Source organism: Camarhynchus parvulus, chromosome 5, assembly GCF_901933205.1.
Source record: "Camarhynchus parvulus chromosome 5, STF_HiC, whole genome shotgun sequence".
NCBI lineage: Eukaryota > Metazoa > Chordata > Aves > Passeriformes > Thraupidae > Camarhynchus > Camarhynchus parvulus.
Window position 1 is genome coordinate 25,102,046 of NC_044575.1, and position 27,796 is coordinate 25,129,841.

General features: G+C 40.1%; 1 protein-coding gene across 1 annotated transcript; it reads left to right on the plus strand.

The window, feature by feature from the left end:
* The first annotated feature begins 257 nt into the window (after positions 1-257).
* Positions 258-27,093, plus strand: LOC115904381 (cytosolic phospholipase A2 beta-like). The gene is made up of 21 exons (XM_030949731.1): positions 258-278; positions 6,241-6,313; positions 7,291-7,467; positions 8,115-8,251; positions 8,946-9,077; positions 10,273-10,331; positions 12,140-12,182; positions 13,354-13,417; positions 13,780-13,907; positions 14,031-14,141; positions 14,352-14,389; positions 15,279-15,414; positions 16,355-16,491; positions 16,784-17,006; positions 17,615-17,732; positions 18,722-18,859; positions 20,042-20,146; positions 20,604-20,789; positions 23,786-23,952; positions 24,475-24,661; positions 26,855-27,093. Exons 1-21 carry the CDS (start codon positions 258-260, stop codon positions 27,091-27,093), a joined length of 2,619 nt encoding a protein of 872 aa, XP_030805591.1.
* Positions 27,094-27,796: the final 703 nt, after the last annotated feature.

Sequence of the window (27,796 nt, forward strand, 5' to 3'; positions counted from 1 at the left end):
AGCAAATTGTGAGAAATACTAAAAGTTTCAGCCTTTCTGCTCACCTCTGACATTGCAGATCTTTCCCTCTCAGATGTAGGCAGGCTCTCCTCCACACAGAGGAGGCAGAGGGTGGAGCTCGGCGCCTGTATAAATTATATGTGTCCTTCAGGTTATTTCAGCAGCAGCAGCAGCACAACAAGCTGCCAGCCTGTTTGTCAGCTGACAGATCTGTTAACCAAATTGGGGTTTCGGTCGCTGCCGCCATCTTCGGTGCTATGGGGAGCCCACCAGCCAAGGTAAGAGAGCGGAGCCGTGCGTGTTGCCGTGGCCGGGCTCCTCGCTCTCGGGCCTCTCTGCTCCAGCTCTCCCTTCCAACTCCCTCCTCCCTGCATCTGCTGGGATGCAGAGGCTGCTGTGGTGGGGCAGGGGCATCCTGAGCTTTGCAGTCTCGCCACTCTCCTCTTTTACCTCCCAGTAACTGATATGTCAGCGAGCTTCAGTGGAAGCACAGAGCAAATGGGATACTTTGCTTTGTCCTTGGTGTACATGCCGGAGTGAAGTTCCTGAAGGAAGAGGAGGCTGCTCTTGAAGAGTTTACCTTCCGTAAAATGAAAGTACTTTAGCCCTCCTAGGTGCTTTTCTTTGGATAGCACATGTTCATTGCTTGCCCCAGCTGAAATAAACCAACAGCTTTATCTAGCAACAAAGCATAATCTATATTACTTTTGCTGCAGGGAAGACATCAAATGACCTGTTTGACCTGTTTAGATCTAACTATTTTTAACGTACTGTTTACAGCTTTTGCAATTCTTGTGGAAGTATTTCATGTCTGGACTTGAGTTTTCTAATAATAAGTTCCATTCAGAGATTTTAACTGATGGTTCTTAGTATAAATCAGCAGAACTATTAGCTGAAAATTCTTTTCTCATGTGTATCTTTAAAAAAATCGACATGGTGTATGAATGCAAGGCATGAATTACTTACAGATAATAATTCTTTATGTATCAAATCCTTCATCAAATTTTGCAACAAATAAAAGATATATGGGCATTCATGGGCTTAAAATATAGTGAGAAACAATGTTATATGCTACAGCCTATAGAGATCATTAATGGTGACATGGTGATATTTACAGGCAAAGGTAAAGATTAGAAAAATATCAGTAGCTTGAACAGATGGCTTCAGGGATAGATTAAAAATATACAAGCATTCAGGAAGAGAAAATGAGTTGTAAATGCCATGTAGTTTCTGAATAAAATTTGTATCTAGTCCATCTACCAGTTAGATCCAGATGTATCTCTCTATTGTAGATATGAATATTATCTGTCAGTTTTAAAGATCAATGTTGTATCTAGTAAGACAGTTCTGGAGCTGATACATGGCTAGATAGCTCAGGTATAATTTTATCTAGAAAGTTTAATGACAAAGTTCTTGCATTTCATCCCAGTGCTGCAACTGATGTTCCATGAGTACAGACAGACTCCTGGTAAATAGGCTCCATTGCCAAAAGGTTTGAGTGCAAGCACAGTTTCAGGTCAGAAAGCTTCTGTTCCCAAGGAAAGAGATTAATTCAGTACTGCAGGTAGATCTGCTGTTGTGTCAGGCAAGCCTGTGTTTCAGTGTGTATAAGTTGGTAAATAGATATGGAAATAAGAATAGAGTGGGTTTTTTTTCTTTTACATTAAAAAACCCACATGTTTAGAAATGTGTGGATACTTTGAACTATCTAGGAAGATGTCCTAATCTCCCAGTTAGTTTTTTGCACTTTAAGAGAGCTACCAAATTGACACAGAAGTGATTGTTTGTATTAATTTACAGCTTATATTTGTAGCAATGTCTTCTGCTCAGGCAAGAATAATCCCTCCTAAGAAATTTTATTTTGCGGACTATGGAATAATTTTTGTCTGGCAAAATACTCGGAAATTTTGTCAATACAAAGCCCTGAGGTACCCACTCGCACGTATAAAGAGGTGACTGATATATATGAACAGGAGATACATCCCAAATCCACAAGGATTCTTGAAGTAATCCATCAGTGACTACATGAAATTCCAGTATATGCTTGTAAAGTGAATTAGATTTCCTCACTAATTGTTCAAATTCCAATGATAAAATTTGGGACAATTGTGATTCCCAAGCAAAATGAGACTCTCATAGTTTTCTATATTTCTTCAGTCAGTCACTTTTTCCAATAGAACTTTTCATCCCTTTAATTTTAATGAAAGTAGGCAGCTGGTTGGAAAGACAAATTTCTAGCAGTGTTCTCACTGATGGAAGGGCTAATAGCCCATACTAGATGTTAGAGGATCTAGTGGAAGAGAATGCTTTAGAACCAGGTTGGTAATTAAGCTTTCTTATAGTTTATACATTTATAGATTTAATCTCAATTTGGTAAATTGCCAAATTGTAGTTGGGCCAAATCCTCAGTGTCTAACATAAAATAATGGTAAGAATATGCCAAATAATTACATTTGGTGTGAGATCTTGTAGGCAAGATATTCTACAGCTTCTAGTACACCACTGGAGGAAGAAGTAATCCGTGAAAGAAATTAATTATTCATGCCTGAAACATATGTATAAAGCTGAGTGACAAATCCTACAGCTATTATCAAAATGCCAGAAGACAGCAAAATCCTCATCTAAAGCTTAATATAATTTGGTGTTATCCCATGGTGATAACTCTGCTCAGAGAGCTGTCTAAGCTTGGCTCAGGGAGAGTGAAACACCGACATTCCAATCAACCTTCCAACATGTACAAACCAAGGATTTATTAAAAAAAAAAGAGAACAGGGAATTATGGGATGAAGTTCCCAGACTGCAAAAACTTCCCTAGAACACTGACTTTCTAGTGAAGGTGGCCTTGAGATCTTCTTCTAGTAGCAGCATGGAGGGGCAATAAAGACTGAAATCTAACATATAAGTTCTTGGTATGTTTTTCTTCTTTTACTGCCATCCACAGATTGTTTTGGTAGGCTCCTCAATATTTATGAGCTTTAAGATTTCATATGCTCAAAGTTGTCTTTTTGGAATGAAGCCTTAAGTGACTAACTACCTGTAAACAAAAGATTTATGTGTCCTTCCAGAGCTGATCAACATTCCTATGGAAGGAAGTCAGTGAGCATGTATTATTACAATCAAGGAGATGGTGGCAACAGATGTGAATTTTCAGTCTGTTAAGGTTTGATACAGCTGTGGCAATTCCGACATGCTAGTTTTATCTCCTGATTACTGACTCTTCTGTATTTTAAACAGAAATTACTCCCTCAAAGCTTGGTTTGAGACTACAGAAATATAGTTTAATGCTAAGTACTGTCAAGTGAAAAGAAGTTTGTTGGTTTCTTTTTATTTTTCCCAAGTTTTAGCCTTCCCTTTGGTACTCTGGAAATGCTACTATTTATTGGCTTGGAGTGTAATTGCTTAGGATGCAGCAATACACAGGTAGCTGAACCCTGCACTCTGTTGTTGGCCCCAGTGTCACACTAGTAATTTCCCAGCAAAAATAGAATTATGTGCTTCTGGGAAAGCTGCCTTTGACTCTGGATGTTTACAGAGGGGTTTTGTTACTCTGTGCATGCCTGTACAAGAAACCATGTTTCTCCCAAGGAAGTGAACTAAAACCAACAAGACCAATACAGCTGCAAGTCTGTCAAGGGCTGTCTGGATAGGCTGTCTGCACTCATCAAATTGCATTAATTGTGAAGTTACATGTTGCTTTTCATATTATGAAACTAGCAAATGGTACCTCTAACTGTAATTATTTTTTTGTATAAGGGTATTCAGGTGTGCCAGCACTTTCAGACAAAGATGTTGTTTTACACCATCCAAATCAGACCCTAGGAGTCTGCTCTGGACTGTTGTTGAAGAAAATTAGCTCTGCTTTTATCTGATGAAAAAAGGAATTAGCCCACTTCTGAATGGTTATCACAGGTTGGAGTAACTGCAGTTTTGGGAGAGGGATGTTTTCTGGCTTCCTTGTGGGATTTACAGAGCCCTCGGGGTTTATTATGGCCACACTTTCCCCTCTGAATCTGTTTGGTTTTTATCCTGCCATCACACCAGGACTAAGCTGCACCGAATCAGGAGGAGTGAAAAGTCACCTTTGATGTTTCCATCATTTGGCAAATGTTGACATGCTTAAGGAAGGTGATTGCTGTTGGAAGGGGAAGGGAGAAGGAGTGAGGCACTCTGGCTGTAGTGGCAGAGGATGAACACATGACATCTGTCACATCTGAGAGTACTCTGAAGATGACTTGCAGATGCATCATTTTTATAAGTAGTTAGGAAATTCTCATCACAAAACGTTTCAAGGCAAAATTTATGCCAACATGTATTTCTTCAGTGAAGGCAGATTCTGTGAATGGTTTGGGCTTCTGTTGAGCAAGGGAGAAGTTGATTACAAAATGACTAAGAATTAACATATTAATTAAAACTAGTCACCTCTGTAATTGTCTACATAATCCAATAATTCACGTAAATGAAAACCACTAAGAATGCTGAGTGAGTGTTCCAGCTGGTAGTTCTATGATAAATAACTATTTGCACAGGAATATTGAAGTCAAATTCTTTCAGCGGGCAACTGGAATAATATGGAAGTGTCCCAATTAGAACTTGTAATGTCCACAATGCATTAAACTAAGGAAGTTTTAAATATGTCAGTTTTAAATTTGGAGGAAAACATACTAGAATGGGTTCTTGTCACACAAAAACAAATTTGCTTTGCAATTTTATACAAGACAAGAGACAGACTAAAGTGATTTTATAGGTTTAACAAGGGTTTCTCTGATCAGGGCAGCTCTTAAATATAAATCTGAATTTAAAAAGTATGTAACTTTAAGTGACATAATAAAATTTAATATTAGGTCTTTATTTGAACATGCTAATTCACAGTTCAGATGATATCCCTCTTATGTAACATAATTTACCTCTAAACAAGCCTGAATGAAGCTGAATGCAGGCTATTCTCATCTCTAATAAACATGTCCAATAATAGTTTCCACCCCATTTTAAAAGAATTTCAGATTAACTGTAGTGAGTGACTCTGTCTGTAGAGAGGTTCCTCCTTCCCCAGCAGTTTGTATCTACAGTGTTAATAATTTCCTTGTCAGGAAAAATAGTCATGTTGCTAACTTTCAAAATGAAATTGTCAAATTATTTAGTGGTGGTGTAATGAGATTCCCTGTTTAGGCAAATAGAGGTATTATTTCAGTTGGTAGTTTAAGCTTTAAGTTTTAATTTATTAGTGGTAGTGGGACTGTAATAACTGCATGTTATTATTTCCTAATATTGCTGACAAGTCATGCTAGTATGGCATGCAGAAAAACCAAAAAAAACTAGCAGAAAATTAAAAGGAAATTTAAACGTATCAATCTGAAAAAATATTAAAGTATTTTCCCTGCTTCTGTTATTAAGATCGTTACATTTATATATGTGTTCATTCATGCTTCTCAGAACGTCTTTTGAAAATGGCAAGTATTTTCTGAATAGCTTAGCCTGGAAAGCTTTAACTGTTGAGAATTAGGAAGAAGTAACTTGAAACAGTGTTAAAATGATAGCCTGCCTGTGATAGAAATAAATCTCATGTCTGGAAGGCAAGTGCTTCCATTTCCATTAGGTATTTTCAGGATGCATAATGATACGGAATTCTGTGATATCATACCTGCAAAGCAGAGCAGTTTTTATTTTGTCTGAAGGGCGTCTGCTGGGCCTGTGGTCTCTTCCCTCAAACTCAGCAGGTCCACTTGCCCTATTTACAAGCATCACAGAAATTTAATCTTAGCGCAGATACAAAGCTGACTTTGTACGAGATGTTTATAGCACATTTTGGTAAGTACCATGTCCTAGCCTAGGTAGGTCAGCTGTGCCATGACCTGGGCAGGCAGCTGCAATTCCTAATATCCCCTTCCAAAGGCCCCATTCTGACCTATGGGTGGCACAGGACCCCTGGAGTGCTGGCAGTACAACCATCTTTGTGGCCATACATGCATCAGGTTGCCTGAAAGCAAGTGCCTCTGGGGTGACAAAGAAAGCTTTCCACACCACTGTCTGAGCCTGTGTTTTCTCTCTGTCTTCATTTCCTCGAGCTCCTTAGCAAACAGCCCAGTGTGCTGCTGTGTTTTCATCTCAGTGTGGTGTACTGCCACTTGAAGGAGGTCACCTCACTTCAAACAGACTTGGGCAGACTGTCCCCTGTACTGTTCAAAATACATCTTGTTTTTGCATTCTGAGCTGATCAAATTATTGCATTTGTTTTCTCTGCAGATGAAGTTTTGCCCCATCCACATGCTTTCTGTAAGAATCATACAAGCTAAGAACATCAAGTCAAGAGACCTGTGTGAGTTGTGGTTTGATTGTGTTTTTAGTCACCGGCAGAGTTTACACAGTGAGCAATATTCTTTAGTTCTCAAGAAATGCAAGCAACGTACACAAAGCACAGCAATATAAATACTAATGCCAGGGCTATAATTAGATCAAATGTCTCAGGTATCATTAGATTGGAGTACATCTCTTGTGGCATTTCAGGGAACTGGTGAAAAACAAGACATCCAGATTAATTTTCTGGGCCAAGAAGGGAAGGTAGACTTCATTAGGACACTGCAATCTATGAATCTCCATGGGCAGGAGTTTTGCCACGCAGGCTGTGAATTTAGGGACCTTTTATTGAAATGTACCAATTATACACAATAATCAAACATAAATTAGGGAATTTCAAGCCTTCTAAAATACTTTATCTTTCAGGGTATTTGTTGACCAGTCACAATAAACTATATTGATAGTTTTGTTTAAGGAGGACCTCTGCAGATCCAGTTCTAAGCCCATGCTGAGCATGCAGGCTGTGTACTTTTGTGTTCAAGTGTCTTTAACTCATTATCTCCCATTCACAGCCTCCTATGCCTCCTTCTCCATGTGTGCTGTGGACCAGCTATTCAGCTGCCATTTTTGCAGAGGTCTCCAATGAGTTCCTCAGTTAGGACAGAGGCATTGAGCTGCCTTTTGTCAGTTTTGAAGCTTCTGGCCTGTGTATTCCTCTAGTGAAAAATGACTCAGCAAAAAAAAGCATCACTTTGCAATGATTTACTCAAGTTACAGCTGAGACCATCCATGCCTTGTCATGTAGGACCAAGCCTGGATGTGAGGGAGACCAGAGGGAGTGAATCCCCTGTTGGTTGAATAACTGCCTGCCAAAGGCTTCCTGTGCTCCAGTGGCAAGTGCCACACAGCGTCATCCAGAGGTGGACACTAGAAAGGTGCTAGTGTGACAAGGCCTGTATTTCTGAGTTTCAATGATCTCTTCTATCTACTCTATTGAAGGGACAGTTCCACTTTCGTGCCAAAACCTTGCGGGGCAATGTTATTCACTGCTTGATACCAGTCTGAAGTATTTAGGCATCTCGGGCTGCAGTGGAAATCTTCCGTCAAGTCCTGGCTCCAGCTCTGAAAGACATCACCTGGGAGATTTCCTTTCACACCGTTGCCCAGCCTCACAAAGTAAATGCGCTTCCCCACCCTGGCTCTCCCCAAAGGATGGCTGCTCGAGGCGCTGCCTGCACTAACCATAAGGAATAGATATAGGATGGAAGTGAAATGAAGATTTCCAACTTGCTTGTGCCCTCCAGTTCTTGGGCCCATGCTGGCCTTGAGCTGCAACAGATCATCTTACCTAGTGCCTAACACCTCTAGACAGCCATTATGTCCCCTCTGCATGCTTGTGTGACTCAACTGAGCAAGCCAGACTCTGATCTTGCTGTAATATGCATTCTTCTTTCCTGTAATCACCCTAACAGCCCTTTGTGGAACCAGCTGTAGTTTCAGTTTAACTTTTTAACATCATTGACTGGAATTGTAAGGACTATGCCTGAGGAATGGTCAGTGGGCATAGTCCATTTTTCTCTTTCTTTTCACATGGGAAAGGTGGCTCTTAGTGTACCTTGTGTGTGCATGTGTACATTTGCAGTTTGTAGTTACTCAGCAATTAGATGGTTTCCCTTGATTGTTTCCAAATGGTGATCTCTTTACTAATTAAAAAAAGAAAAGTAGTAAAAAAATAGTAATATTATTAATCTCCAGGATTATGGCCTAGCCCTACTGTTCTTCTATAACACTGGAATCAGGTTTTTAATTTTTCTCTGCTGCAGTGACGGCATCAGACTGCTATGTACGCTTGTGGCTGCCATCTGCTTCACCTGGAAAGCTTCAGACCAAAACCATCAGGAATTCTGACAACCCTGTCTGGAATGAGACTTTCTACTTTAGGATCCAGAGAGAAGTTGAGGTATTAAAAAAATAGAATTTTCACCAATTTGAATAGCTCAGAATCCTCAGGAGACACCATGTTGATTCTCTGTGCTAAATAACTTAAGAAAACGCTTGCTTAACAGACTGGCTTGCACAGAATAGTAGACATAAGAAGCAGTACTTTGCTCAGCTATTTACAGACATTGCTGATGTAAATCCTGTATCTAAGCTAGTTCAGACTCCCTTTGTTGTCACCTGAGTGAAATAAGCACTACTGTAGCATACTTCTCTGCTCTTTTGGCGTGGCTAACTTTGATAGAGCTTTCCCTCCACCGCTTCTAAGGGAAGAGTAGAGAAGTTGTTGTGGTGTAGACAACAAATTTAATCCTTCCCTAAACTGTGGAATTTGAGAACTTTGGGAATGAAGAAACTAAGTCTGTTCTTTGGCGGGGGTTATCAGTGGGGTGCAGAGCACTGGCATCTTTTCTGTCTCAGGAGAGTGGGAACCTCTGTTGTAGTTGTTTGACACTTCACAAGTTTCCCAAGATTGGGTGTAATAATGTTCTACATTAGCAGACTACTGAAGGAAAGGACATGCTTTTTTATTCTTACTGCTCTAATAGTGAAACAGTTGCAAAAATAACTCATAAGAATTTTTTTCTATAATATTTTTTTTGTTTCTGCCTAACAGAAGCTCAATAAGTGTTCTTACTTATTTTTTCTACTACCAGAATATTTTAGAATTGGCAGTGTGTGATGAAGATGCACTCACCAAAGATGATATGCAGTTCACAGTTCTTTTTAATGTTGCTAGAATCAGACCTGGGGAGACAATCCGCGAGACTTTTGCTTTGAAATCAGAGGTAAGGGCTGAAAATGCAGGGAGAGATTGACAAGACCTCATTGTCCACATTGTCTTCCATGTTAGGTAGGGTTTGGATCTTTGTGAACAAATAGCCTTATATATCATTATCAATACCTCATCAAAACAGATATAGTTTTGCTTTATTTTTGTGACCTCATGAATCTCTTTTTACAAATTCAGAAAATGAAGCCACTTCTGTCTCATGCTCTCTGAGGGCAGCATATTTTAATAGAAAGCATCCGTAAATAATAGTTTTTATCTTTTAGAATCCAAACAAATACTTGCTTACCTTTCAGCTTGATCCCACTTTTGCCATGCTTGGGGGAAATTTCCTCATAAATGGCAACTTATTTATTAAAGACATGAAAACAATTCACTCATCACTTGAATAAAATGGTTCTTTCAGGCTTTTTTCCCTGTTGGTGTTCATGCTGGGTTTTGTCCTAGTTGATTCAGATTTCTCTAGCCCATAGTAAAGGAACGTCTGTCCTGCTAACATCTTTAGTATTTTATTAAGGAGACCATGAAAGAGAGTTGTCCAGTAAACAAAGCTGGGATAAGTCTGTGACAACTCCTGGACTTGTCTGAGCTGTTGCTGAGGTGTTGCTACACACTCATTACAGGAAAGAGACAGCCCATAAAACCAGCTACTTCCAACATGCTGAAAGCTGTTAACGTGGATTTTCCTTGTGACCCTGCTGGCTGGTGGTGTGCACTTCTCAGCCAGTGGGTGAGTCAGTGGGAAATACAATGATTCAATAACCACTTCAGTCACTTGCCTAATTCATCTCTTCTGGATTCAGTTCAAATGCGCTTTAAATGGTTTGTATGTGAAAATGTCTCTAGTCTTAGGGACATTTCTTGCTGGGCTTTGATGCCTTTCCCCCATGCACATTATCTTGCAGAGAGCCATCATATTTCCTTTTCAATCAAGCTCTCGCTCTCAGTCAGAGAGGGAAATGTGTATAATTCTACATATCACACAATGGGAGATTATTAGTCTTATGTGCCAGACTTTCCCAAGTCTGTGGTTTCTGTTGCAATTTCAGCTTTGGAAAGACACAAAACCTAACTTTTTTTGGTATCATTAGCAGAAGAGATGTCAGGCCTTGAAGTGCTTTTTAGGTGTATCTGTGCTGCCAAATTCTTGCAGCCTTCAATAATCTATATTTATTTTACCCATTTCTTTTTAGACAGAGAGGTGCTCTAAGAAATGGGAAAGTTTGGAAGTGGAATTCTGGATGGAAAGAGTGTGAGTAAAACTCCAAAACGAAAAGGTATAGATCTGCCAGGGAGTAATGATGCCTCTGAGGATGAGAAACTTAGAAACTTCTTCCAGCACTTTCTCCCAGCAGTGAACCTAAATTACAGTTTCAAACTTTTTTTTTTTTTTACCTTTTCTAGCTAATTCCACCTTTCAGTATATTTCATACAAATCTTAAACTTCTATTGAATATGTATATCCAGATCCCGGAGATGTAATAGAATTGTCACAATGTGATAACTTTTACACAAGATGGATGTGAAACTTAACATGAGTGCTCTTCAAATTGTTGTTATTAATTGAACAATGCCTAGAACATTGTGGAATTTCTCAGAGACCATAAAACCTGTCTTGTATTATTATAACAATGTATACATGGAGTTATGTGGACAATACCAGAAAAGTCACCCATTTAGCAATAGCTTAGGTAAACTGAAAAAACATACAATCAACAAATAATGAAAATAAGACCATCCCCCTCAAAATGGTAATCAGAATTGTCTGCAGGAGAAAAAGTCCCATAAGATAAATTTTATCTGTCTTTTAAATCCTATCATAGGCCTGGTTGAAGAGAACCCCCTAAACTATACATTCTGAAATATTTGAGTTTAGTATTAGCCAAAAAAAAAACCAGAAGAAAAAAAAAGTAGTCCAGTGAAAACTGGCTAACTTGCGTTATCAGGAGAATGAACTGTAAGTAAGACAAATAAGACTTCTTATTCTTAAACATGAGGAAACTGCAGAAAAAAAATAATTCGTGTTGGTTAATTTCTCCCACAGTGAAACTCAAAATGTATTTAATTTACCTGTGAGAGGTACCTTCAGAAATGGTATCATGTATGATGATGGTAATCATCTCCTGCAACTGTGGAAGCAGTCACAGTCAGACACATAAAATGTCAGAATGAGAAGCAGTGCTTGGGAACTGGATTCAGACTAGAAATAAGAGGAACATCCTTCACCATTCAAGTTATAAGGCATTTGGATGATGACCATCCTTAGGAATCAAACCTAGTTATTTAAATACATTTTACAGTTGAAATAGAAGTTTTAAGCCTGGAAATGGTGTTTGGTGAAATAACCTGGACATACAAAGGTTATGTACTACATAATTTCAATGGCCCTTTCAGATGTATGAAAGCATTTATGAATGTGTGTAACATAGAGGTGTTGGAATATTTGCCTTAGTGAAAGATGCTGTTAGTAGACTCTACAGAATACTCATGTAATTAAATAACCACATCCATTCAGTGTCAGACCAAGGTCTTAAAAGGTAAAATATCTGCAACAAAGACTTTTTATTGCTTACCTCTGTGTTTTGCAGTCGTACATATATGGCACAGTGGGAGCTAATTCTTATTTGCCATTCATTTGTGATCAGCCATAAGTTATAATATGAACTAGTCAGAAATGTCTTTTCTAATAAATGTTTGCAGAACACATTAATAGTAGTCTTTGCTTTCCCCAAGTCATATGGTCAGTTATTAATAGCAGGACATGATTCCACATATACCAATATGCCTTTGTTCTGCTGTAACTTAGCACATAGTTTTAAGCATTAGGATCTTTATGGGCTTTCCTGTCTGTCTTTTTGTTTGGCTGCTGTATTTTGGTTCACATGCTTAGCCCAGGATCATGTATTTTGCCTTTTAGAAAACAAACTGTGATAACTTACCTATATTCAAGTGGGAAAGGTCATATAACTGCTATTTAAAAAACTAAACAAAACACACCAAATCCATCTATTCACCTAGTTTTTTTTTTTTTTTGTTTGTTGCTTGTTTTTATCTTTTCAGTCCTGGCCCTCCAGAGCATCTCATTACCAATGATGTCCTAGTGGTAAGGTTCATATAAGAATTTATCTTGGAGTGACATCTGCTTCATTTTGGTCCTCTCCTCTTCCCCCCATTTTGTAGAAAGAACACAACCTTCCATGATAGATAAGAGCATGATGTGCATTTTAAAGTCAGAGTTATGGGACAGTGCCCTTGTGTTACAGCTCAAGTGTTGCCCTCTCCAGAAAAAAACCCAGCAGCTGTGAGTCCTTGAAGTCCTCAGCGATTACAGATGTCAACATGTTGCCAAGCTGTGGTTTGTTACTCTTGCAGAATGCCATATTTATTGGTGTTCAAAGTGAAAACTGATTGTGTTTCTTGTAACACAGCATGGCACTTGGCAGGAAAAACAAAGGTTATAAAAGGTCTGTAGAAGACAATAGTAGGTGTTCAGTGTGCTTATGACTGGAAGGTATCTAATGTAACAGCTTTTTGGGAAATGAGTTTTTTAATAAAGAGTTATTTTAGCTGTTGAAACATAGAGCTCTGTTTTGGTGTTAGTCAGCGTGTGGTACATTACCTGTCTCCTCGGGCTGGCCCAGCAGCTAAGGAGTACCAAGGACTTCATGCCAACTCCTCCAAGCCTGTCATGGTTCCCAGATGCTAGCCCTTGATATCCCTGAGGCAAAGTAACACATATTGTATTCTTTCCCCTTCATTTTCTGTGTGAGGCACAAGAGTTGCAATGACTGGCATGCATTGTTCCTGAAATGACTTGGAAAACTGTCCTGGCATGAGTTATTAAAGGCAAACTGGAGTGACTCAGGTGGAGGGTTGGGTGGAATAAATTCATGATTTCCCTACATCAGGGCCAATAAGAAGATGCTTTGTAGGCTAATCACTGCCACAATACACAGAAACTCATCATCAGGTATTTTCCCCCACCCTTCCTAAATAATTATTAGATATATGTGTTTGGGCACCAGTGTGTTGTACAGAGTTTCCTGATTTTGGGGTAATTTGAATGTGTTAACAGCCTCTGACAGTGCACCACTGTATTGACACTGGCACAGTGCAACTTGGTCTACTGTCCTGGATTTTCTCTTGGATCACTCCCAGCACTGAGACCAGTTCAGCTGGCTCAGTATTATAGGTGGTGGTTGTCTGCATGATGTTTCATTATTTGCAGCAGATATGTTATTTGCTTTCTTCACCCTTTTCCATTTCTTTTACAGTCTCGTGAGGTTTGCTGCTTGGAAGTGCATGTGGACATTAATGAAAGCAGGAAGTACTTGAAAGGTATGGCAATTTCTCTGTGAACTGAGGACGTGACCAAACCAACCCTATTATAGTCATTCAGACCCAGAGGGAGGCAGTTTAGAGTACAGAGACAAATAAGAATGCTCTAAATTATATATAGGTAGTGATATATGATCTAATAATAAAATGCAATGCATTGAAATGCCCTGAACTGCCCTGGACTGGTTTCTGTGTCTTTTCCTTGGAGCTATCAAGTTCGGACACAAACAGTAGACTTTGCTGGTGGAAGTGCTGACTCTGGGAGCACTCCAAACTATAGAAACACCAGAGAGTTTGCCAACTTTGCTAGCTCTTTTGCCTGAGCAGCAGCATTATTCTCTAAACAAACCTGTTTTTACTAGAGGGTAAAAATCTCGTGCTTACGGTGCCTGCATCCCATGAGAGAACCCAGAAGACGACAGAGGACACCGATACTTTCTACTTCCACTGCGTGAAGGCTTGGGAGCCAGTTCTAAAAGTCAGGCTGCAGGTAATGGGTACCACACACTGCTACTGTTCATACTGCTTCCTTACTTTTGGTCTGACCAAAACAGCAAAGAACTGCACTGTTTCTGCTCTGTGAATACAACCCATGCTTCTTGTTTTTTTATAGAAAGTTTCTGATAAGGAAGATGACAACAGCAATTTAAGTGACACCTTAACGGTACCACTGAAATTTCTCCCTGTTGGACATAAAGTGAGAGTAACCCTTCCCGTAAGACATGTAAGTGTTTCATAATTTGTGTCTGGAAAGAAGAGTAGAATAACTCTCACTATTTAACACATTAATATTTAAAAAAGCAAACACCAAAACAACAGCCAAAAAGTATGCAGGGTGGCAGTGGTGGGACTTTTCAGGAGGCACTGAAAATCTGGATTCAAAACTTCTCTTTTCACTCCACTCATGTTCCTGCTATCATCTCTTTTTTTACAGAATGTGCCACTACAGTTGTACCTCCAACTAAATGCTTGGTAAGAGGACTGGTTTGTTTTTTTTCTCTAAAGGTTTTAGTGCTCTTTGAACTGTGAAATCTAGAACAGAGTATCCTTTATTTAGATATAAGGAATGCACAAGACTAGGGGCAAAATTGGACAATATTTAAGTCATCATTAAAGGGTCACCATAACAGTTCAAAGCTAAATATCCTTGGGGCAAAGGAGTCCCACCAAGATGCAAAAAAATTGCGGGGGTTTCAAACGGTGAGGGACTTAGTAACTGAATATCCTTTGCATCAAAGAATCAAAAACTAAGAATAGAGGCTTCTTCAAAAGGGGTACAGAAAAAAGGCAGAGTGAAAAGAGAATTCGAAAAAATGAAACATCAGAGTCCATGTATTACCCAAATGACACACGTTATCTTAAGAAAATGGACTTGTGGCTCTGGTGATATCAAGACAAAGAGGTATAAACTAGGCAAGATGAAATATTGCATTGTAAAATAATGTGTCAGACAAGAAACAAACAAAAATTATTTGAATATCTTTTTCATTGTACAGTTTCTGTACAAATCTGCAGTACAAATGGTCAGGAAAGACTTTGTTAGGTTTAAGTCATCCTTTGCTCAGAAATTGTATGAAGCAGAAATAGAAAGGATTCAACTTACAAAGCTACTGAAATCAAAGAAGCCTTTCTTTGTTTTGCATCTTTATTAACCTTAGCTGACAGTAAATCTTACACTGAAACAATAAAGAGACCATGTAGAAGCAAAGAAGTTGATTTCTTTGCAAATGAAAGGTACATTCCTGTATAAATCAGAACAAAGAATCAGGATTTTTAATGAATACATTGGATTGCAGTTGCTGGAAATAGATCCGTATATATTTTAAACACCATCCTGTGCCTCTGGATTTATTTGTTGCAGCTCAGAAAAACTAGATGTGCGCTTAGGGTATGATCTGTGCCAAGGAGAGCAGGAGTTCCTGCATAAGAGGAAGAGAGTCGTTGCTGGTGCCCTGAAAAGGGTTCTTCACCTGGAAAGAGATCTACATGGACATGAGGTCTGTGCTTTGGAATCCAAGCATGGGGTGTGGGTCTACTGAATTAGGATTGGCACAACTCCCCTCGAAATTTCTAGTAATATTTGCGTGTTGCTAAAAAACCCATTGATTTGAATGGCACCAGAGCAGAGGCTCTCAGTGTGGCATACACGACTCATGTAAAATTTCAGCCCAAATTCATCCCTCCAATCTTTTCAATGGGACAAATAACAAAGATGTAATAATACCACTCTTTGAACAGAGTTTCCAACAGTATGGTGCTGCAAGTCAGCAACATATGAGACATTGTGTTAGATACAGCCTAGTAAGGCAACCCAAACCAATAGGTAAACAAGAGTATTGGAAATTCACCTCACAAAAATACTTATAAAATCGGTGTAATGTCACTTCTTTAGGCTTACTTTTTTTCTTTCTTCATTCTCAGAACACTTCTTACAAAAAGTAAACATTTTTTGTGGTGAAGAAAGAACATTAGAACATTTTACAACAAGCTGAAGTATGTTTTGTTGCCAAGATCCAGGGTGACTTCTTAAGGGAAAACTTATTTTCTTACTGGAATTCTATTTGTTAAATGAATGCTGTCCAAAGAATCAGCAACATTCAAAAAACGTCCTTAATCCATTTTAATTGTATTTATTGCAATTTGTTGTTTTTTATAAAAAAATCATGTAATTATCTACTCTTAATCATTGCAATTCCAATTATAGAGAACAAGGTAAGAAGGAAGGTTAAAATGACTGCATATTCAAACTCATCCAAGCATTGAGGTTAAGAGTCTCTGGAGGATAATTTCAGTAGGGTACTGGTAAAGATTGGCTAAGTGGTGATTTAGTTCATTGTCCTCCGATAAATCTGCTGAAGAAATTCTGAGAGCTGTAATTAGGCTTTTCCAAGTAGCAAGGGAGTAACTTGCTGAGAATAATCCTTGTGTTTTGGACAGGTCCCAGTAATAGCTGTTATGGCAACAGGTGGAGGTCTCAGAGCAATGTCAGCTATGTTTGGCCACCTCTTAGCTCTTCAGAAGCTAAATCTGTTGGACTGTGTCACCTACCTCACCGGGGCTTCTGGCTCTACATGGTGCGTATAGAAAATGAGATTGGATTTGGAATGACTGTGACTACTATTCCACACAGTGGGAGATGCATCTCTTTTAGACTTACATTGTTAACAAGTGAACATAATTCCCTCATGAAGCTCTTACTGTTGGCTCTCAATTATGACTTCAGTTTGAAGAGAATCAGGCTCACTGATTCTCTTTAATTGATTGAAGTGATTGTCTCTTTAATTGATTGAAGTGATTGTGTAAGTGTATCAATTTTCCAATATCATCTATATAAATGGATGATTTTCTAACATTTCTGCTCCTTAGGACCCTAGCAGACCTGTATGAGCATGCTGACTGGTCACAGAAGTCTCTGGAGGAGCCACTTAAAGCAGTAAAAGAACAAGTGACAAAATGCAAACTCAACCTTATGTCTATAGACCATCTGAAGTATTATCACAAGGAACTTGCTGAAAGGGCAAAAGCAGGACATGTGCCATCTTTTACAACTCTGTGGTCACTTGTTCAGGAGATGTTCTTACATGAACGGGTAGGTACATGGTCCTGCCACACATCTGGGAAACACCACTTCCTTTAGAGCCTTACTCTTTGAGGGCACAGTGTAATGTGTGTAACAAATCCAAAGAGACTGAGCCATCCCAATGTGGTTTGTAAACTATGACAGAGGATCTCGTAATCAGGATTTTTCAGAGTAGATAATCATTTGAAGGTGCCTCTCTCCTAGGATGCCCAACAGCAAGTGACTTCAGTAGGCAAACTCCCAGAAAGAACTGAGGAATTCCCAGCCCCCACTCTCCCTGAAAAGTCAGATTTTTAAAGTCTGCTTCTAGATTGATATTTGAAAGTTAGAGTAATGTGTCCTGATGTGAATATTAATCTCAACTTTAATAAAGATCTGTGGGATACAGGCAGTCAAGGCACTTGGATATTCTAACGAAGAAGTTACTAGGCACCCAAAAGGCAGCCAGGAAGGAAAGTGCAGGGACATGAAGGAAAAGGTCTCTTAAGAAAATGTGACTTACAGATTCCTCTGTGTTGTAAAAATCTGTTATCAATCTTTAAATTTTTACTTGGGTAGATTGTGCCAGTATTATGCTCTCACAGAGATTTACTGTGATATTTTGTCTCACTGATTAGCCAAGAAAGTACAAACTCACAGACCAGCGCAAGGCACTGGAGCATGGACAAAACCCACTGCCTTTCTATGCAGTCCTCAATGTGAAAGAGGAGAAGTTTGGTACTTTCAAATTTAGAGGTAGGTGTTCAGGGAGTTTCTTCTGATTCTGGGTATGGATTAAAGAGGATTTGGAGGGAGGTGTCTATGTGGGGACAAAAAAGGGGGAATACATCAGTTGCTTGCCCTCACTCAGTATTCATCTTTTAATAAAATGTTTGTCTTTTGTGCAAACTGCTTGGTTAGAAAGAGAACATCTGCTGGATAACATCCTAAGCCATAAACAGGACATTAATTAAAAATCAGTGGTGAAGTCCTATTTTTGCAACAGACACTGTGAGTGAGTGTGGGCAAATCATCTGATCTTTTCCTGCCATGCCTATAAAATGGCTTTGATGCTTCCTTAGTTTCTAGGGGTGCTGTGAAATGTAATTATTGCTTCCTAAATATGGCGCTGGTGAGAGTATGAAATATGATTGCTGTGATGGGTGTGATATGACATCCTTTGAATGGATGCAGGCCACATTCAACAAAAGATGTTAAAAGCAGTAGATACTGGAAAGAAAAGCAATTAATCGTTATGTTTATTTATGTTTATAACTACTGTTCTACTGGAATGCCTGTGCAGGACAGCTTGAGTCAGGAAACTGCACATCCATGCCACACTGTAATTTCTACTGTGATGTTGATATGTCTTCAGGCTGCTTTGTTATATCTTGTAGGCTGGCAGTTTTGGGTTAATAGAGCTTTCATGCCAGTCACTCCTTGCAATTCACACCACTCTTGCATGAAGTTGGTGCTCTTGATTTAGAGAGGCAAGTGCGATCCCAGAATCTTTATATAGAAATAAATATCTAAGCATTTGAACCTAATGTTAGAGCTTTTCTGAGTTGAAAAAGCTGGTTCCTTTTGGTTGTAAATAATATCTCAATTTTTATAGAAGTAGACAGTGCAGCTTGCAGTACAAATGTGCAGATAGTACAGAGCTGCTGAGACAAGCAAGATCCTTGGGAAGGTTTTGGGGTTTTATTTTTATTGCAGCAAACATGCCTCATGTAAATTCTTTGTAGAGTGGGCAAATTTCTCTCCTTATGAAGTGGCCATACCAAAATACGGAGTCTCCATTCCTTCAGAATATTTTGACAGCGAGTTCTTCATGGGAAGGAGAGTGAAGAAGCTGCCAGAATCTCGGATCTGCTATCTGGAAGGTGACATAGCAGCGCTATGTAGTTAAGCACAGCCTCATAGAAAGTGTGATATTTGCTAGCCACAGACACAACACTCCTTGCCAGCACTTCTGCTTTAGGTCTTAAATCAATGGGATTTTCACCCTTTCATACGCTTCTGATATTTGTGTATCTTCTTTCCTTCTCTCCTCCCTTTTCACCTGGGTAGATTTGGAAAAGTTGCAGCATGGTTCCTGTTCCATTGTCTAAACCAAACAAGATGGTGGAAGAGGCAAGTTGAGGAAATAATAAGTGTTCCTTCCCTGATCAGTCTCCAACTCTTCAACTTCATAAACTATAATTCTAGACAAAGCATTACTGGGGTAGAATTGGAAGGAGCTGAGAATAAAACATGTCATCTAGAACAAGCCACAAAGGCAGGAGCTACCTGAACTTTGTGGCTTGAGGATGTCACTGATCTTCTCTGCCCATAAGGATGAAGGAGGGCCTTTTGACCTCCAACAACTACTTTGACTGGCCATTTTGCCACCAAAGGTGAAGAAAAAGCAGGTAGTAGAGGAACCTATCTGTCTCAGGCAGATTTTAAATCCTTATAAGTGTTTTAGTTTTGATACCAAACACAAGAGTAGAGGATAAAACCCCCATATTTATCTCACTGTGGAGTCTGATAGAGATTCAATTTGTTCCTCATGTAAGTACCTGGCATAGAGCTTAATGAGGAAGGATAGTTCTTTTCCAAAAGCAGACTCACAGATGGAGCCAATTCTATTTTGAACCTGGACCAGCTGCACTCTGCACACAGAAACAAAACATGCCTGGAAGGAAGAAAATAAGTCTTAGATCGATTTAAATAATAAATCAGTTTAAAGAGGCCTTTATGTTTACATGGCTTCACCATGCTTTCAAAGCCTACCTTCTCTCACAGGTACACAGGAAACTTTCTACAACATCATTTGGGAGACTGATACCCTCTTACTGTGTTACTCTGGACTGTGCAGTAAATGTTCTGTGTGTAGTTACCTCCTGAGAAAGAGCATTGAAATGCTTACACCACAATGTTCGAACTCTCTTAGAACTGCTGCTTAAGCTGTGTCATGATGGGGTCAGGTTGGGTGGGCTAATAATGTGTAGCATGGATATTTACAATAGTCAGCAGTTAACATGTGGTAGTGCAGTACTTTTACCATGTGGTTTGACTTGCAGGTCTTTGGACAAACATCTTTACTAGGAATTTGCTGGATGGCTTGTACTGGTCCTCAAATTCAAATGAATTCTGGGAACGCTGGTCCCAAGATATGGTAGATATAGGTGAGAGTTTCTAAAGTGTTGCCTCATTGTGGATCTTCCAGCATGATTTTAATCTGTATCACAATGATTGCTATGTCCTTTTCTCTTCTCTCTTTTCCCTAGAGGCATGCTTCATGTTAGTACAAATGTTTTTCATTTAAAGTTTCCTCATGGTCTGCTAAATGGCTCTGCCTGTTACTGCAAATAAGAAGCTTGGCTTTTACTTGTGGGCAAAAGTACAAAGCCAGCATGTCATTTGAAAGAGTAAAACGCAAAAACTGTGCCTGCTTTAAAGAAAACTAAATATCTCTTTGGTAAATGACATGGGTCATGTGCGCATGTTTTCCAACAGCCTGCAAGAAACAGGGATGAGAGTGACCCACAGGAAGACAACAAGGGCAGCTAGCCAGCAGAGGTGTCTGACAGGGCAGATTGCTGTTGTTTTTTTCTCTATTTCATGGTTTCTTCTCTATTTCAGAAAAACATTCTCCTGAGGAAGACGTTACTGTTATTGAGCCTCCATCTTGCTTGTCAGGAAAGTTGTATGAAATGTTTCAGGACATTATGACCAAGCGTCCACTGCTGGGAAAGTCTCATAACTTCATTAGAGGCTTAGAGTTTCACAAGGATTATATCCATCAGAAAAAATTTATTGAATGGAAAGGTAACTGCAACAAAGAGTTAGCTGCACTGTGCAGGTAACATCTCAGATTTTGTTTTTTAGACTTTGGAAAACTCATATTTGTTTCAGAGTTTGGAAATTGGCTGAGTTGGACCTATTTTCATGGTATCTGTTTCTTTAGGGTAACAGGTTAAAATTAACTAGTCCAGGGACTGCTCTTTCACTTCCAGAAGATACCTGTAATTTGGGTCAAGAAGTGCTTTTCTACAGGAATTTTGTCACTCTGCATAGGTACAGTAGTCGAAAGATTTAGGAAGGGCGGAATCTTTTGAGGTCAAGGAACAAAGGGAACACCAGAAGCATAAAATAGCAGGTTATTATGTGGATCAGATGAAGGAAAGGACTAGTTGCAAGCATGTGGTTGTCCATATATTAGGTGTTTCTGCCTGAGGAATTATCCATCCAGATACCTCTCTTTAACCCCTCAGAAACACCAAAATCCAGCTACAGAAAGTTAACATAGGTTTAGACTTAAAATTTAAAAGAACAGATACATAGACTTGATTTAAAAATTGAAGAGCCATTTTATATGGCTTTTGCTCTCTAGGCAGGCGGCAATAGTTTTATCTTGAAACCAATGAAACAATCTTTGAAATGATAGCAAGGTGATGGAGCTGAGGTTTTCTGCATCATAAATCTTCCTATAATCCCAGCATCTTCATATATTCCATGAACATGTAACAATGTGGGAGTACCCCACATTATTGAGGTTAATCTGACTTCAGCAAGAAAGCACACGTTCTCTGCCTTCTCTGAGCCCTCCTCTTTGGCAAGTTGCATTTTCTCTCCCATTTTAGGCAAGTTGCAACCTGTTTTGTCCCTTTCTGCCCTTGCTACACAGTTTGCTGACAATGTGGAGAGATGGTGGTGCATTTCTGTGGGTTAAGGCAGAGCCCGCAGTGTGCTATCTGCTTTTAAAATGTTCAGTAAGCAAAATGTCTGTGTCCTAAAAGGGTCTGCACTAAGGAAACAAATGAAAAAAGGAGAAAAAACAAGTAACATAAGAAGGGTGGGTGAGAGAAGGAACAAGCAAGTAGCTTCAGAAGGTGGATGAAGGATGAAATTGACAGTCAGTAAATGTTAAAAAACATAACTGTCCTTACATTTGCTGACAATTTTGTAAAGACAAATGGGTAGAAGCAGATTTCAATGAGGATGTTGAAGAAGTGAGCATAGGAACACTAATGACTATCTCAGGGTAAATATTCTACAAATAAAGTAAAATATGTGGAAAGCATGAAATTCAGAGTGGGAAAAGGGAAACTGAAAGTCTGGAGTGGGAAAAATTATCAGGTTTTCCATCTTCTTTTTGCTGCCTGTGTAAGATCAAACTAAACCCAGGTATGGATCCCTCTCTAGGAGTAAGAGGAGATGCCAGGTCTGTGAGCAGAAATGAATCTTGTGGTAGATGAAGTCTTGAGAATAGAACTTTGTTTTAGAGGCTTCCCTGAAGCTCAGATTATCTGACATATTAAAACAAGACTTTCCGCGCCTAATTTTCTTCATGAGAAATTGAACTAATAATCTGGATTTAGCTTAATGCCTTTACAGTAGCATTCAGGCTTCAAAGGATATTTCTGAGACAGGATTTCTTTAAAATCTCTATTTGGATGTGGGATGAAAGAGGGGATTCTCACAAGAAAAGTGTCTACTTGTAGTTCACATACACAGTCATGAATAAATGCTGCAAAGTTCCATCTCTGTGATAAGAAAACGGGGGTATATGAATTTCGTCTAAAAATGTTCACCAGGCCAAATAAAACTAAAAAGTATGCTCTGTTTCTTCTGTGAGGGACTGCAAGCAAATGTCTCTTATTACAGTTGAATCTGTGAATTCTCAGCAGCCTTGAATGCTAAAATAAGCACATTTTGTAAAGACTTGACAGGGAGGGAATGGAAAAATTATGAATTATTACTTCAAGCTGATGTGAAACATTCCAGGTTATGGAACAAGCTACATTTACTCTGCATGGTTTAAATCAACACTACAGAATGAGGCCAAGGAAGCAGAGCAATTGAATAAATTGAAATGCTGAAACTTAGCAACAGTATTTCTGTGATCAACAGTTTCTTAAAATGCCTAAACACAATTATTTGAAGCTCAAGTATTCTGCTCTGGGCTTTGCTGCCTCATTTTGTGAACTTGAGGAACACTCTCAAACCACTATTCTGATAGTTAAAACTGTGGCAAAATGTTCCCTGTTCCATGGGACTGAAAGTGTACTAGAGGAACAGTAAAGGACTTGCTGTAAAGGGCAAGCTGGTGAGGTTGCTAGCAGAGAAGTAGGAGTCTAGCTATCAGAAACTGGCTTTAGATTTCAACTCACCAGTTGGTGTAATCCCCTTTTGGCATTAATGTGAGGTTTAATTAATTCAAGTAGTATTTTAAGCTATTGGTAGGTGACGTTGTATGCATGATGTGGTATTTTTTTACAGCGTGGCTGATAGTTAATATGACATCACTGAAAGCAAATTGAAGTCAGACTTTTCTCCCTGAAAGAGGGGTTGAAGACAAAGCCTGAGAAGGCAAAAGCAAAAAAAGAGCAATGCAGAAGTGCAATGATGTATTGCATATGTTAGTTGTGTTGCTACACTGTGAAATTGTTTTTGTTGTTTGCATTTTTCCCAGTTCTTAGGGAAAAAAAAAAATCTGTTGAAGTCTGTATTCTGTGAAAAATGACTCCCCAGAGCAGCTGTGAGGTCAGTGGAGTCTGTGTCTCACCTGTCCTCTGTCTGGCTGCCCCACAGCCTGCCTTTGTGAATGTACCTGAGAGAGTGTGGAAACAGGCCAGGTGTGTCCAGACGTGCAGTTTGAAGGGCATGCTCCTGAGGCAGTGTTTGTGGGCTCACGTTGTGGAGGGAGGTGACCCCAGTCTGGAGGGTAACCAAGGAGCTGCCCTTAGCATGTAGCACAGACAGAATTACTCACTCTTTCTTTCCTAAAAATGCACCACTAACTATATTAAAATGTTTTTCAGACACTGTGCTGGATGGTTTCCCTAACAATCTGACACCGCTGCAGAAGTATCTTTGTCTGATAGATGTTGGCTATTTCATCAACACCAGTGGTGCAGCACTTTTCAAGCCAGAGAGGAATGTAGATGTCATTATATCCCTTGATTATGGTTTGGGACACGTGTTCAAGGTGAGAAGATTAACTTTGTGCTTTGCAGAGTAAAACTCTTCTTGTCTTATTAAAACTTTTAAGTAAGTGGCTGTCTAAATCTTAATCATATATCACCATACCTTGAAGGAGGAAAGATACTTCCTTCAAGAATGGAACTATACAAACTGTTAGGCTCTTTTTTCTGTAGGGGATTACAACATATACTTCCTACAATCCTCAGGGAATTGCAGTAACAATTCTTTGCTGGAGGCATGCCTGTGACGTCTCCTAGTCTGTCATGATGAATTCTGAGTGTGACTTTGGGTCATTCACTTGGGCTTGTAAAAAAGGCTACAGGGTGATAAGTGTCATTGTCTGACTTGGTTGAAAGTAGGGTTGTACTGTGGCTACTTAGGACTACAGATTCATAGTGCTTCTACTGCACTACACATTCCATAGTGTTTCTAGGGAATGAGTTAAGATGCCATTGTATTCCAGGATACCTGAGTAAACCTGATTCTTTTTTTAAAGCTTTAACTCCATGGCATTCTGTGTCCACAGCAATTAGAGATGACATACAAATATTGCAAGATACAAAATATCCCATTCCCCAAAGTGGAGCTAAGTCCAGAAGAAGAGAAGAACCCAAAGGAATGTTATATATTTGCGGATGCAGAGGACCCCAGAGCACCTATAGTAATCCATTTTCCCTTGGTGAATGACACCTTTAAGGAATTCAAGGAGCCAGGTAAATGCAGTCAACAGAACTGTGCACTGTGCTCTACCCCTGGTATGTGTTACATGTCCTGTGATAGGAGGCAGAAGAGCAGCCTCCATATTCCTGGTGGTTGTTCTCCACTTGAAAAGCATGGAGGACACAGTCCTGGGCAACTCAGTGCCACACTACCTCCTCCAGCCCTGCCTGTGGCAGATGGCTCATGTCACTGTCCCTTGGAGCAGAGCTGCAGGTCTTCCTCACTTGTGCCTGATGCCATGTCCTGCCAAGAGAGATGTGCTGAGTGCTGGAATTTTTCTGGCACTGGGAAGAGGGAGAGTATAGCAAGGCCCAGAGAGCTGTGGGAACAAGGAGATAAGGGCATCCTGAAGGACCTGCTGGTGGGCTGGAAAACAGCAGCAGGAGCTGGCCCTTGGGCCATCCAGCCCCAGAGCTGGCCCTGCACCCCTGTCTTCCCCATGCTGCCTGTGGTGGAGAGTAAGGTGCCTGGGGTGAGCTCCTTCCAGCTTTACCCAAAATTCTGTTGTGGCCCATAGTGGGACCAGAGCAAAATGGAATTCTCTGAGGGAGCATTTGGGAAGGGTAGGAATAGCAGCAAAAAGTAAAGGTACTTTTCTGCTCTGATATTCAGTGATGCTCAGTGAATATGTACAGTAAGAGCTAAATCAAGAAAATGACATTTAGAAACTCAGTGGATGAAAAGAGGAGATACTCTGCAGAGGGAGTTAAGCTTGTTCAGTGGAGGCTGGAAATGGTCCAAATGGCAATGCGGGATGAGATCCAACTGTTGAGCAGTGGGTGGCAGGTAAAGAAGGTGAAGATTTTGGAATCTCTCTGAATGAAAAATAGATTAGGTGCTGCAGAGAAGAGCAGCTGTTGCCAGTTCTCTGCTCCAGGCCCAAACTGGTGAGCTCTGACACTCACCTGTGTGTCTCTCAGCAGTCACTGATTCATCCATCAAGCTGACAACCAGCAACTGATGTGGATGGTTGGAGGAGGGCGTCCTTGGCAACATGTTTTAATGGATCTCAAGTTTAACAGTGGAGCTTTTTTGTTTCTAGGGGGATGAGAGACATTTTGTGGAATGTGGGTGGTTATTTTTCTTGTTTTTAACTATTTACAATCTAAAAGGACTCAGCCTGTGAAGTGCCCATTTGCAGTGCAGCAGTTACAGACTGTGCTTTGGTGTGCTTGAGACAGATGCAGCTTTATCTGGATGTGGACAGCACACATAATACATATCTCTGAGTATTGTGAGGCTCAGTGAAGCAACACTGGATATTTTTAATTCAGACACTTCTAGCGGTAGTCTGTGCTTAGCACCCTGAGATCACACTGTTCAGAAACCAGTAGGTTAGTATAAGACCTGCTGTGTCTCAAGCAGGTGACACAATTCTTGTGTCTTTTTCATGAGGTTCTGGTTGAAATCATAAGGAGTATCTCAGCAGTCTGTTTGTAGCCCTGCTGAAACTCATCTCACATTACATTAGTGTGTTGGGCATATTTGGTTCAGACTGCAAGGAGCTAGGCAAAAAAAACCAGTGAAAAACTGAAGCAAAAAATTTTGTAGAAACATAAATATGAGACTGCTGAAGTCCTTGGTGCAGGGAATTAGGGGGTCCTTTTAAACAAAAGCATTGATGTAACGGGAGTATGGATGTTGCCAATTCCAAGAGGCAAAACCTGAGGCCAGGCTGGAGTTTGCTGAGAGTCTGATGTAGGATGCTCTGATCCCTTTGCACTCTGCAACAGGCAGTCCTGTGTGGTTGGCATCACGAGGTCTCCTTGTGTGTACTAGGCTGTCCACTCACTCTAGCTGGCAGACCTGCACTTGTCACCACTAATCCAGTGGCAATCATAGATTTTGGAAAGTGTTCCAGGTGTGTGTCTTTGTCTGAGAATCAGACTTACAGGGTTTGGGAATGGATGTGGACCCATGGGTGTGCTGCCTAGGAATGATGTCTGCAGAACAAGGAGGAATTTGGGCCAGCTCTGCTGAGGGATTTCCAAGTCTGAGCTTTAGCAGGAGGCAAAGGAGGAGTAACTGGGAAAACAGACCAGAAATGGCTCTTTCAAGCTGTGGAGTGGGTTTGCAGTATTTCCTGGGGGCTGTTTTTAACAAGGGGTCCTGCCAAGTAGATCAGTCCCCTACAACACTGTACTGCAGATTCATCTCACTGTGGTGGCTTTTGTCTTTCTCTGCAGGAGTGAAGCGTGGTCACTCGGAGATGGAAGAAGGCAAAGTAAATCTGGAGAACAACTGCTCACCGTACTACCTCATTAGGCTAATTTATTCCTCTGAAAATTTTGATAAACTTGTGAACCTGAGCAAATACAACATCCTCAATAACAAAGACCTGCTCCTCCAGGCGATCAGGAGTGCTGTAGAACGAAGGAGAAGCAGAAGGACTGGGAATTTCCCCAGCTACTCTGGATACCCCTAAGCTGGATTTTTGCCCTGTTCCCCACTGAAGGCTGTGGCAGCACATTGCAACACATCACAGTCACGTTACAACGTATCACAGTGTTCATTGTTTGCAGAAAACTGACCAAACCTGTACATTTCTCACCTTGCCATGTTCAGGCTCCCAGCTTTCAGAAGGGTTTATTTTATCTCCTTCCCCCGCATTTTCAGACTACAAGAGCCTCACAATGTGGTCTTTTCTATTAAGAAATTAGGGTCCTGGTAGGCAGAGACCTCCCAGGATCTCCTTGATGTTACAGTATATGGTGGTGGTGATAGTTCTTTGTATGAGCCTGTCCCTTCAACCCTGAGCCCATTGGTGGTGTCCTTTCAATACTTGATTACAGATCAAGTCCTGGCCATTTGCATTCAGTGATGTCCAGATTTTCAGATAGGCTGAGCAACTAGAATTTGCACTGAATTGGTGGGCTCAGCTTTGAAGTCAGGCATATATATGTGAAAAGCAGCCAAACTGCAGTGTGGACAATTGCACTCTGTCTGGCCTATTTCCCTTGCTGATTTAGAAGTTATTCCTTTTTTCCATTCACCTGCAAGACTTTGGCACAGAAATGCTGCTCCAGACTACCACAAAGGGGGCAGTTACATTTCAAAAGAGAGGGCAGTAGCAGCAGTGAGTGAGCACAGCTCCTTCGAGCTTTGGCTGCAGGAAAAGTTCTGCATAA

Coding starts and splice junctions, on each gene's coding strand:
- LOC115904381 (XM_030949731.1), top strand. CDS start 258: ATGGGGAGCCCACCAGCCAAG. Junction 16,492..16,783: donor GGGGCTTCTGGCTCTACATG/GTGCGTATAGAA, acceptor TCTGCTCCTTAG/GACCCTAGCAGACCTGTATG. Junction 17,733..18,721: donor TGGTACTTTCAAATTTAGAG/GTAGGTGTTCAG, acceptor AATTCTTTGTAG/AGTGGGCAAATTTCTCTCCT.